This window comes from Polypterus senegalus, chromosome 3 (assembly GCF_016835505.1).
Source record: "Polypterus senegalus isolate Bchr_013 chromosome 3, ASM1683550v1, whole genome shotgun sequence".
Taxonomy (NCBI): Eukaryota; Metazoa; Chordata; class Cladistia; order Polypteriformes; family Polypteridae; genus Polypterus; species Polypterus senegalus.
The window spans coordinates 237647847-237660200 of NC_053156.1; the positions used below are offsets into that span (position 1 = coordinate 237647847).

The 12354-nt window shown below is 39.3% G+C and overlaps 1 protein-coding gene across 1 annotated transcript in view; it reads right to left on the reverse strand.

The window, feature by feature from the left end:
• kif28 (kinesin family member 28) overlaps nucleotides 1-12354 on the reverse strand; it is an 81433-nt gene that overhangs the window by 35416 nt on the left and 33663 nt on the right. Inside the window, exons 11-13 of the mRNA XM_039748811.1 lie at nucleotides 9089-9179; nucleotides 5085-5145; nucleotides 2830-2953 (exon numbers count right to left, since the gene is read on the reverse strand). Of these exons, the coding sequence (XP_039604745.1) occupies nucleotides 2830-2953; nucleotides 5085-5145; nucleotides 9089-9179 (276 nt within the window). The remainder of the gene's footprint in view (nucleotides 1-2829; nucleotides 2954-5084; nucleotides 5146-9088; nucleotides 9180-12354) is intronic.

Consider the following 12354-nt stretch of genomic DNA (forward strand, 5'->3'; position numbering starts at 1 on the left):
AACTTTATTTGCAAAAACAATATGACCCATATTCTAATATTTTGTTTCATAACCTTTAGAGACAATCACTGCAAACAAACAATTCCTGAAGCTCGCAATGAGACGTCTGCATCTGTCAACAGGTAGTTTGGCCTGCTCTTCCTGAACAGACTGCTCCAGATATGTCAGGTTTGAAGGGGGCCTTCTCCAAACTTCATGTTTCCGTTATTTCCATTGATGTTTAAAAGGATTCAAATAAGGGCTCATAGAAGGTCACTTCAGAGTAGTCCAATGTTTAGGTCCGAGTCATTCTTGGGTGCTTCTAGCTGTGTGTTTTGGGTCATTATAATACTGTTGGAGGATCCATAACCAGGGCCAGAGATAGAGCTTTGTGACACTGGGCAGTATGTTTTGCTCCAGAATGTCTTTATAGTCTTGAGATTTCACTGTCCAATGCACAGACTCAAGGCATCCCATGCCAGATGCAGTACAGCAGCCCCAAAACATAACTGAGCCTCCTCCATGTTTCACAGTAGATATGGTGTTCCTTTCCTTGAAAACTTCATTTTTTTGTCTGCTATTGTGACTTGTGACTTGTCTTATCTGTCCAAAGGATATTTTCCCAGAAGCACTGTGGCTTGTCAATATGCAATTTAACAAATTGCATTTTTTATGTTTTTTTTTATTGTTTTCTTTTAACATGGGTCTTTTTCCATTAATATCACTGTCATTCAAAAGGTAATGGATGGTACGATCAGATGCTGTTGGACCTTGACCTTGGAGTTCATCTTGTATCTCTTTGGAAGTTGTCCTTGGCTTTTTCTCTACCATTCTCACTATCTTTCTGCTCATTCTGGGATCAGTTCTCCTCTTGCATCTGTGTCTAGGGAGACTGGCTAAAGTCCCATGAACCTTAAACTTCTTGTCACAGGAACATCAAGCTGCTAGGAGATGGTCTTATAGCCTTTGACTTTAACATGCCTGTTTATAATTTTCTTTTTGATCTCCTCAGACAACTTCTTCCTTTGCTTTCTCTGGAGCTTGTTCATTGTGGGACACTCAGTACTTCCAAACAGCAGAATGACTATTTTTCTCCATTTTACGCTTAATGACTTATTGCATGATAAGAGACATTTGTGGTACTAAATAAAGAAAAGAGCTAGTTTGAAAAATTCAGTTATTTAGGATTGTTTTTTTAGGGGTACTAACAAATGTATCCAGGCCATTTTAGAATGTCTTTGTAGAAAAAGCAACACTTTATCTCTTTTCACTCTTGCTTTGGTTTACTCGATGACATATCAACGGCATGCAGATATACAGTACATGGGACGATTGCTTTTCATTTAATCACTTTTCAGGAGGCATACAGCACTTTTTCATAGAACAGTAAGGGTACCAACAAGTTAAATATATATATATCCAATATCTGTCTGTCCCTTTTCACGAGAGAACTACTTAATGGATGGAGATCAGATTTTTTTCTATAATTTGCTTTAGTTCACTTGCGGTACCAATTTATTTGCACGAATCCAAGAGAGACACTGCGGGCCGAGGGGAGCCAGGGGGGAAGGGCCCTCCTCACTCATGCTCCAGCCTCCATTCGAATCAGTCTACCTCTCGCCATGTGTTGGAGCGGCGTACATCGCCTCTGGTTAGTTTGTGATACCTGTTTGTTCAGTAGACATTATCATTTAGAGATTGTTAAAGAGTAACATTTGCCGTTTTTGAGAGAGAGATCACAGCCACGTGTGTTTTAGAGGGTATTAGAATAACATTTTTAAAAATGTTTTTATTGATTTATAAAGTTTGTCCTGTTTCACTACTATGTGGGTGGAGCTGCGGGGTACAGCTAATATATATATATATATATATATATATATATATATATATATATATATATACAGTATATATACATACACACACAGAGTATATATATCCATTCATTATCCAACCCGCCATATCCTAACTACAGGGTCAGGGGGGTCTGCCAGAGCCAATCACAGCCAACCAGGGCGCAAGACAGGAAACAAACCCTGGGCAGGGTGCCAGCCCACCGCAGGAGTATATATATATATATATACTGTATATATATATACTGTATATATTATATATATATATATATGTACACATATATAATTTGGAAACAAATGCCATTGTCTCATTTGCTGACAGCTTATAATTGCATAATAAAATTCAGGCTAAAAAGGAACCAAAAGTTATCTTCTAAGTCTGTGGCATTAGTGGGCTTCAGTGGCTTAAGCCCCCTGCTCTATTGCACTGAGCCCCTGATCTTTTTGTCTGTTGTATATATTATCTAATGCGCCTAGCCCCAGATAACGTTTGTATTACTGTATAAAAGCATGCAAAAAAATGAAGGGGGATACCTCCCACCTTCTCTTTGGTTTTATATATAATGCAGAAACGCATGTAAGAGGGGGCTAAGACTCCTATATCTGCACATTCTTGAAATGCCTCTGTCCTGAATTGATCAGACTTGTGAAATATAATGCAGTGACTAGGAGTGCTGGCTGTTGCATCAGTCCTGAGACCTTAGCTTTAATCCTAAAAGTAGATTATGATAGCTGATAACTCCAGTCTGTTTAAATGTGAGGGTGGGCACTGAATGAAAACACAAGAGGATGCCAGTGGAGCCAAGACACAAGGAAAATGAAGGCTAGGGGCAAAGAGAGAGTGTAAATGAGTGAGTGCGGGACAGTGACAGTAGAGAGCAGGTGAAGAGCAAGCCCCATACATTTAAACATCTCGTAAAGCTTTGCTGACCCACCCATTGATATTTTAGATCAATGACAAGCCATCAAAGACACACAACATTAAGTGCTACAAACTTACCAAATGTCTGAGCTCAATTTTATTGTAGATGAGACCTCCATTCACAATCACCCTGGCCTCGGCGTCAGGCTTCAAGGTAACTCTTCTGTCAGCATTTGTAAATGTTGCATGCTTGTCTAAAATACTGAAAAAGCAAACACAGATGATGGGTTGTTATTTATTTTAAAGGGGGAGGCACATTGGAGTAGAGGACAGAGATGTTTTGCCCACTTTCATTGATTGGCTCTTCCTCTGCCATTTCAATATGGTGAAACATCGCAATAATTGATGTTTTTTATGGGTTAACTTACATTCAATCAATCAATCAATCAATCATAATAACAAGAACAGAAACAAGAGACCCAAATCGGTCACTTTGGCTCCCTGAACACTCCTGGTATGTTTACGTACGTGTCTTGTGACTGTCCTTCTGCGTTTACTTTTTGGGATGTTGGATTTTCTTACTTCCATACTCTCTATAAGCGTCCCCTTGTTTCCCCATATAGTCCTCCTTCTAGACTTTTCCTCACTTCATTTATCTTTTATCCAGCCGAGGCTAACTCCATTAGGGACAATTGCTGCTAAAACTGCCCGTGCCTCTTGCTGAAAACCTCCTGATTCTCTTTCTATTTCTGTCTGAAGGTCTTCCTTCCCTAATCTGATCCTTTTGGTGTTGTCAGCGGGAAGGATCAAAGGGGCGGTTGGCTCTAATATTAATCAATGGGCAGATACGGCACAGCTGCTCCGAGGACGGATGCACTCATGTCCAGGCCACAACCCTAATCCTTCGTTCTTCTCCTTCTTCATGAGGTTGGTACAGAGCTGTTCCCTCACTTGCTGCTCCTCATGATCTTCTTTATTCCTTTCTTGTTGCTATCACATTTAATAGAGCAGGGTTGAACAGGGTTGGGTTGGGGTGGAAGGCACCAGGCTTGAAATTTTACCAAGGAGGAGGCCCTGGGGGGGTTTGGTAGCCCTCCAAATTCAGATGCCAGCACCCTATTTAGAAGCCAGGAACGTCCCTAATGTTTGGTATTTGATTCTTACTTTAGCTGGTCACCTCCAAGGGGGGACCCACCCTGGGGACCCCACCCTCCCAGACCTTAGAGTGACTAAAATAAAACTTCAAGGGGGATATTATTGGTTGGCCACAAGTTGTTTCCAAGCCCACCCACTTTGTCCTTTCTTGTTTCGCTGCTGGTTTTACCACATTGTAATTTCTGTCAAAATGGCTTATGTTCCTCTTTAAAGTGTTTTCATTGTATTTCAATAAAAAAATATCAAAAATTAATAATAATAGAAACAACAATGATATACTGTATGTAGTGATATATACAGTATTTTAAGTATCCACTTGTAATACATTTTAAAGAATACAACAACAACAACATTTATTTATATAGCACATTTTCATACAAACAGTAGCTCAAAGTGCTTTACATATTAAAGAATAGAAAAATGAAAGACACAATTATAAAACAAAATAAATCAACATTAATTAACATCGAATAAGAGTAAGGTTCAATGGCCAGGGGGGACAGAAAAAACAAAAAAACTCCAGACGGCTGGAGAAAAAATAAAATCTGTAGGGATTCCAGACCATGAGACCACCCAGTCCCCTTTGAGAGAATGTCCCTTAATGAAAAGAAAATTGTTTGTAATTTTGACTAAGCATATAACCTGACGCCAAGTGCTACCACCGTTTGCCCCGTTGTATGCTGGTTAGTTTTCTTTTAGCTAAAGACTGAAGCCTACTTATGGAAGATTATTAATTTATTTTTACACAGTGTAACTCTGACTTTCTGTCAAACAGGATACATAATGCAGACAATTTCCTCTCAGGGATTATTAAAATATATCATCATCATCATCATCAGATGCACAGCCTACACACACTGCTGCAAGGTCTTGTTACAAGTTAACCCATAAAGCTCAGTTAATATGGAATCCTTCAAAAGTACACATAAATAATTTCTGCAGTGAAGCGACTCTTTGTAGCTGCTGCTTTCAATCACTCGGGCCGCGTCTTTAATAATAAATTCCTCCAACAGGCTGTAGTGTGAGCTCCTTTCCCACAATACCTCAGTATCAGTCCAGCAGTGTGCAATCACCTAACATACAAAGAAATAGTGGGGTATATGCCTTTCCTTTAATGAGACTATTTTTTGTGTTATGTAATATATATATATATTTCTATGGAAATAAAAATAAGACCAGTTAATTACAAGAAAATTTCAGTTTAACTTTATGAAGCTTTATAAAAAATATGTTCTCACCCCAGACCCTTCACTGTAATGGCATTTGGGTGTCTGTCTGCGAGCCCGATATCCCATTCTCCTATAAACAGAAGCAAATATAAAACATTTATTGCTCTTGTAATTGTGTTAACATTTGTTAGTATTTTATCATATATACTTCAGTGCAAAGCAGTTTCTCTTTAGCTTTATGGTCTTTGACTATATTTTTTGCGTTCTTTTGTACAGTTTTATCAGTGACAGAAATGATCATAATGAAGGCGTCAACACACCTCAAGCACACACCCAATCTGCCAAATAAAAATAGCCAATCAATCTAAGACACAGGCTTCTGATACACAGGGATACAAAGAGGAATACCTGAGAGAAACAATCCTCACGGACAGAAGAAGAAGACGCGAGTGCTGCCTAAAGAGCTCACAGGACGCGGAGTTAGGGAGGCAGCAGCCACTGCACCAGCCTTTGCTTATTTACTGCGTTGACATTTTCATGGCTAACAGTGTAATGTGTGATTTGAGGTCGTTCGTATTTTGAATTGTGATGTGTTTTGTTATGTCAACCTTTATTTCTATAGCACATTTTCATACAACGGTTGTAAGAAGTAGTGACATGCAAAGAAAACATAAATACATTTAGATCAGAAAAATTAGGAATAAATAGATTATAAAAACTGTGGTAGGCTGGCACCCTGCCCGGAGTTTGTTTCCTGCCTTGCGCCCTGTGTTGGCTGGGATTGGCTCCAGCAGACCCCCATGACCCTGTAGTTAGGATATAGTGGGTTGGATAATGGATGGATGGATAGTATATAAAAAATAAATACTGCTATCATGTATGTGTGTCTCTGGATCAACCCTCCTGACTCATCTTAGGTAAGCAGTCCCACCCCAGGATGAGAGGGGGCGCTGTTGCTAATGGTATCGTTTCTGTAAGAGCCAACCCTAAAAAGTAATATTTAAAATTAAATTAATTTAGTTACTTAGAATCTGGTATAGCCTTTTACCCCCTGTAAGTTAACATGAAATAGAAATTTATTTCTTTTATCTGTAAAACTGAGTGTCCATTAAGCCATTTAGAAAATTGTCTTATTGCTGGCCTGGCAATAATGGGGGATTGGCATACAGTTTTCTGACTGTTTTTAATATGAACATTTATAGGTAATATGACTGCATGACCAAACTCAGAGAGAAGTGAAAAAAGATTAAAAAAAAGCCATTTTTGTGTGAACTGCTTTGGTTTGAATTTTACTAAAACCTTTAAAATGAAGATATTTGCTCTGTGGAATTATTTGAAAACGCATCACACTATTTCCAGAACTGTCCTATGAGGCAAAGTAAAAACTGCAGAACTTTGGTAAGTTTGGATGAACGCAGCTACTGGTATTTATTTCTTCCTACAGCCAGAGGATGATGGCCATTGAGGGCAATTGACTCCGCCCCTTCTGGTAAAAAGAGCAAAAAAACGAGATGCCCACAGAAGGTGGGGTCCCACTCTGGACCCCCCACTCATGAAAAATGGAGCTCGAGACCGGTCCTGATCTAGCAACAATCCTTGCCATGGGCATTTCTGTTTGTTATTGTGCCATTGTGCGTTGTTTTTGTTAATTCAATCAATTAAGATTAAACAGGATGATGCTTTTGGTGCCCCAGTATTTCTTCATTCCAATTTCGTTCCTCGCATGACCACAAATGTACACTTATATATGACAGATATATCTATCCATCCACCCAGCCATCCATTATCCAACCCGCTATATCCTAACAATAGGGTCATGGGGGCCCACTGGAGCCAATCATAGCTATCACATGGCGAAAGGCAGGAAACAAACCCCGGGCAGGGCGCCAGCCCACCGCAGTAAGACATATACAGTATAATTAAGAGAAATACAATCCTTAAATATACGAGGTCAGACACAAAAATAACCGGATTTGTAAAAAAAAAAAAAAAAATGAATCACAGCATTCTAAACGTTGTCACCTTATATGTATCCCCCTCCTGATCGCTTCACTACTCCATACATATCATCCATTGACTGAAACAGTGCTGGAAGTCTTCAAGTCTTCAGGCTCTTCAACAGGCTTGCTGTTTTTGTCTTCACTTCATCCACTGAAGAAAAAATGTGTTCCCTTCAGGTCACTTTAGATTTTCGGCAACAAGTAAAAATCACAGGGAGGAAAATCGGGCAAACAGGGGGGATGATCGAGGACAGGAATGTTTTTATCAGTCAAAAACTGCACAACACGTGTAGCGATTGTTGCACAAATACTGACTGGGCTATTCACAGGATATACCTAGCCGATTGGCAGTTTGAGAGGGCGTGTAGGAGGGGATATCGTTCTAGGATTCACGTCCAGCCAACCTCCACATGGTTTTCTAGGAAAGCCCCAAGCCCAGTCCAGTTATTTTTGTGTCTCATCTCATAGAATGATTTTTTTAAGCCTCTAAATGACGGTCCGATGATAAGGCCATGTGGACAGAAAAAAAAATTAAAAATCTCCATTTAAACTGGAGAAAAAAAAATCAAAATCTGTGGGGGGTTCCCAGTCAGGACCAGCCAGACCTCACTGGGCACTTTGCCTATCATAAAGGTTCTGAATTCATTCTTTATTGGTATTTTTAAGTCTTCGTCTTAGAGGATTCAGTGCAGCGGGTCTCGTGGCAGGTTGGTGTATCCACTTTCATTCAAACATCACAAATGCTCACATTTAAATCTCTATAAAGATATATAAGTGTGGGTTAACTTGGTGCTCAGTTCTGTGAGGTGATCTCCTAAAGATGAAGGGATCCGTTGCACCCCTCGTTAGCAGATGTAGACATTGTAATAGTATCGTTTTCTTTTTAAACATTATGATGAAGGTATGCGGCGTCTGTAGGAGCACACAATGGCAAAAACATCGAAAATGCCCTGCACCATTGTGTCTCTTCAAAATCTACACAAAAAGCTCACTGCCAGTCAAGTCTACTGGAAAGTGAGGCAGTGGCTCATTGTGGGACAGGAGGAATGATGGATATGGTGGGAACGGTGACAGCTGGTAACAATCTGTTGAGAAGAGAAGAGCAGCTACTCTTTATATCAGGGCTGTCAAACTCACATCCTGGAGGGCCACAGCAGCCAAGGGTTTCCATTCCTGACATTTTCTTCATTTTCACCAGTTACTAATGCTAATGGAACCTGCCATATTGTCTTGAATTTAGTGTAACTTGCAACCAAACAATAATAAGATGCAAAGTGAAACAACAGAGGAACAGCCTGACTAACGTAATCTCATTTGCTCGCACATCCATCACACAATCTCTATATCTAAAAACATTGGAAAATATGATAGTCGAGGTCTCAGAATGATTGATCTGCTCTGGTCCACAACACACTTTGATGGTGCTCTCAGACAAAAAGAAAATGAATAGTGGGGCTGTTTAGGGAAACTCACCAACAAATAAACAGATTTCATTAACAGCTAAAGAGGAGGCTGCATGAAGCGAAAAAGGTGGACCTCCAGGGCTGTTTGAGACCCCAAATTTGCTGGGCATGTGTTTGCATCCCATTATTGTATTGCTGCTGGTTAAGGAAACAGTTCTGTGTCTTAAAAATAAAGTTTATTAAAATTATTCCAATACTTCACCCAAATATGATACTTTTTATATGTTACTTACACCATATGTGTTGTATTGATGATGTAGTGAGAAAAATGTATAATGTCATGTTTTCATGGAGAAAGGAGATTAAAAAGCTGATAGTAAAATACAAGAATATTCTTCTTTTTCTTCTTCTTCTTACATAAATATTTCCATTTTCATATATAACATGTAAAATATTATTTTTGGGCGGATTATTCTTTTTAAGGTCGATCAAGTCTGTTTATTGCAACCATTATTGTTTGCCTGGAATGAAGACGTGCAGCCACTGTGGTCCTCCAACACCTGAACTTGACACCCCAGCTCAATATGACTATAAGTTTACATGAAAAATAATGTCAGCAATTCAGTAAAAATGATGAAGTTTCTACCCAGATCACTTAAAATAAAATTACCATCTTGGATGAAGTATTTAATGACTCCAGAAAGCTGAGGGTCTTCATTAATATTTAAAATGTATGGAAAGGTCTGCATCATTCTTCTCTCCTGCAGGAAAAGGTTACAAGACATAATCGCAATTGTGTTCAGCAGAAACCAGAAATCTTACATTTCAAATGTGCTCATTTATTAGACTGCTCGTCATCATATCATATCATATCATATCATATCATATCATACAGTATCATACAGTATCATATCATATCATATCATATTGTATCATACAGTATCATATCATATCATATCGTATCATATCATACAGTATCATACAGTGGAACCTCGGGTCACAATTGTAATTCGTTCCAAAGCTCTGGTCGCAACCCGATTTGGTCATGACTCAAACTAATTTCCCCAATAGGATTGTACGTGAATACAATTAATCCATTGCAGGCCGTACGAACTGTATGTAAATATATGTTTTTTAAAGAAACACTGAGAAAACCTTGACCAGAGAAAACTAACACTGCAAGAGTTCACGCTACAGCCTTACGAACCGCTCGCTGTAAACACTTTTTTTTAATGAGTTTTAAGCACAGGGAAAAAAATGAAAGTTTGAAAAATCCTTAATTTATACAACAACTAACCATAAACAACCAAGAAAACTAACCTTTCATGCACGCATGTCTGACTGAGAACAATGCACAGGGAGAGACTGAACACGTGCAGAAATCATCGGTGCATACGAACCGGAAGGGAAACTGGCTTGTTCGTCACCGAGTGTGTGGTTGTGAACAGATGTAAAAGTTTGGTGAACTTTTTGCTCGTAACCCAATTTGTACGTGTTCTGAGACGTTCGTGACCCGAGGTTTCACTGTATCATTGAGTTGTCATAATCTACCAGGATATGGAGGGAAAGATCAGGTAGTATAGAACTCTCCTTTTTATTTACAATTATAAAGAATTTAATTTTTAAAGTAAGAGTTAAGTTACCTTACTGATTGTTGGGAATAAAGTAAAGCACAATGAACACGTACCCTTAACTGGTTTTAGTGCTAATGGTCAGTAAGTAAAGCTCAAAGGAGCCCACGGTCAAACAAAAGCAATGCAACAGAAGGTCTTCCATGATGCAGGCTTCCAAGGTTCTTCTCCACAACTCTGTCTACTGTTTTATTATTTTTTGCAACCCATTGTTTTATAATAATTCAATTTGGCTAAAGAAACTTGTTAAAATACTTTTTAACTAAATACATCCATCTTCCAACCCACTGAATCCGAACACTGGGGTCTGTTAGAGCCAATCTCAGCCAGCACAGGGCAGGAACCAATCCTGGGCAGGGTGCCAGCCCACCGCAGGACACACACAAACACACCCGGGCCAATTTAGAATCGCCAATCCACCTAACCAGCATGTCTTTGGACTGTGGGAGGAAACCGGAGCAAACCCACGCAGGGAGGACCGGGAAGCAAAGCCAGGTCTCCTTACTGTGAGGCAGCAGCGCTACCACTGCGCCACCCCTAAACATACTCAGCATCTCTTTTCTAGCTTGCTAGAATTTTATAGATGTTGCTAGAAATATCCAAGATACACCAGGACTTTAAAAGCACATGCATTTTTCTATAAAAGCCTCATTTTACACATTGTATTTATCTTTGAATTCACATGCTTCATTGTGTGATAATTTACATTAAAATCAATCAATCAATACCAAAAACACTAACACATCACAGTGACTTATAAGTTATTACCTACAACACATACTGTGAAAGTCATCCTTCTCTCAGACACGTTTGTAACAAACCATAATGGATTTGTTTCACTGCACGCTCATTTATTTGAAAAATATGAATAATGCAAAACACAATAAAATGAGCCTTTGTTTAAAGAGAAATCTGTTGGGCAGAGCAGGTGACCCCCCCAAACTGAGGCCTTCTTCCTGCCTCTCGTATTGAGAGTTGAGACCGACCTCAATTAAAAGGAAGGAGAAGAAGATTCACTGTCTGAAGACAGGCCTGCTGGAGAAGGTCAGAGGTCATTGCAGATCTCCAGGCGCCAGCCTACCCATCATTGCAAAAACAAAAGGTTTTCTACAAATCAGTGTTTTGTTTAATTAAAGAATCCAGCAGCTTTCCTGGTCATCTGAGCTCATTGAACACACAATTAAAATGTACTGTAGTCATATCCTGTTATGGTGAACCTCTTTTAAATACTGAGGCCTAAAGCAGCATCAAAAGATCTGAGGACATTTAACTTTCCATTAAAGTACCAGACCCAATGGTGAGAAGCATTTTTGTAATCACCGTTTTGTGTAATGACACGGTCTGGGAGCATATCTGACAGTTGGTACAATGTTTGGGTTTGCTATTGTGAAATTATCTTTGTACGAGTGCAAGTCAATTATTAACCGCATGTTTTTGATAATTTTTTGGTGTGGTTGTTCAGCTGTCCCTGTGCACATGTGGAACTATGGTGTGTCTGTGGTCACAGTGATAAAGTTTCAACCTTGGATCGGTCAGTTTCTCTTGTTGTTTTCTAGGAGTGAACATGGCCACTCTGCTCTCCTTTCGTACCATTGAGCAGTGAGCAGTGATCCACTTTGTATGGGCTGAAGGTGTACCAGGGGGCCTAAATTCTTGTCAGTTCATCAGACGTATGGTACAAAGTTGCTCAACTGTTTCTTTGGTTAGTGGACATAGATGGGCATCCAGCTCATTCTTCATTCTTAATATTTTTACATTTTTAAACACCTCAATCCATTTGTAATCACTCTGACGTGACAAAACAAAGTCTCCATGTTTTACAGAAAGCTTTCTATGGATTTTGGCCCTGGTACACCTTCAGCCCATAAAAAGCGGCACAATGCTCACTGTTCTGCTTTTGTGAGAGCAGACAGTGAGGAGGTCATGTTTGCTCCTTGAAAACATCAAAAGAAACTGGCTGATCAAGACTGGCTGAATATGTGACCACATGACGAAGTGTGTGGTCTCATCACCTCACAAAGCTTGGACCAAAGGTCTGATTACAGTATCTCATAGTCTGAAGAATTGAAATGAAGTGGATGGGAAGCTCTAAATTGTCCTGGTGCCCATGTGTATGAGAGCGTAATAAACTGGCATCCTATCCCTGGCAAGTTCTGTTTTGCACTAAATGCTACAATATTGGGTGGGTTATCTTATATTGAATGACTTCATTATTTATGTATTCTAATTATATTGCTTTGAATCATAATTCACATGTTCGGGTCAAACTTTTTAGATGTACTGGCCTATTAGTGACACAACTAAT